We start from the raw sequence: 303 nt of genomic DNA, 5'->3' as shown, positions 1-303 counted from the left end.
AGGGTTCACCTATTAAGAAGTGTGAAGGTGTGAGTGCAGCAACATCGTTTGGATCGTCATTTAACTCACAGATGGGACGAGAGTTAAGACAAGCCTCTATTTGTGCAAGTAATCTTGTCATTTCCTCAAAAGTTAATGTTGTATTGCCTAAGACCCTCAAGAGATGAGTCTTAACAGATTTGATCCCTGCTTTCCACAAACCACCGAAGTTAGGCGCTCTTGGCGGTATGAAGTGCCATGTAGTTCCATCGTTTGCCATCAACTCTGCAATTTGTGGTTGTAATCCGCTTGAACCAGTTTTGT

The 303-nt window shown here is 42.9% G+C and overlaps 1 protein-coding gene across 1 annotated transcript in view; it reads right to left on the bottom strand.

The window, feature by feature from the left end:
• Positions 1-286, bottom strand: part of LOC106103830 — a 1288-nt gene extending 1002 nt beyond the window's left edge. Inside the window, exon 1 of the mRNA XM_013283723.1 lies at positions 240-286. Within this exon, the coding sequence (XP_013139177.1) occupies positions 240-259 (20 nt within the window). The 5' untranslated portion in view covers positions 260-286. The remainder of the gene's footprint in view (positions 1-239) is intronic.
• Between the last annotated feature and the right edge of the window lie 17 nt (positions 287-303).

Source organism: Papilio polytes, unplaced genomic scaffold (genome assembly GCF_000836215.1).
Source record: "Papilio polytes unplaced genomic scaffold, Ppol_1.0 DF823700.1, whole genome shotgun sequence".
NCBI lineage: Eukaryota > Metazoa > Arthropoda > Insecta > Lepidoptera > Papilionidae > Papilio > Papilio polytes.
This window is presented reverse-complemented; position numbering and strand designations above follow the sequence as displayed.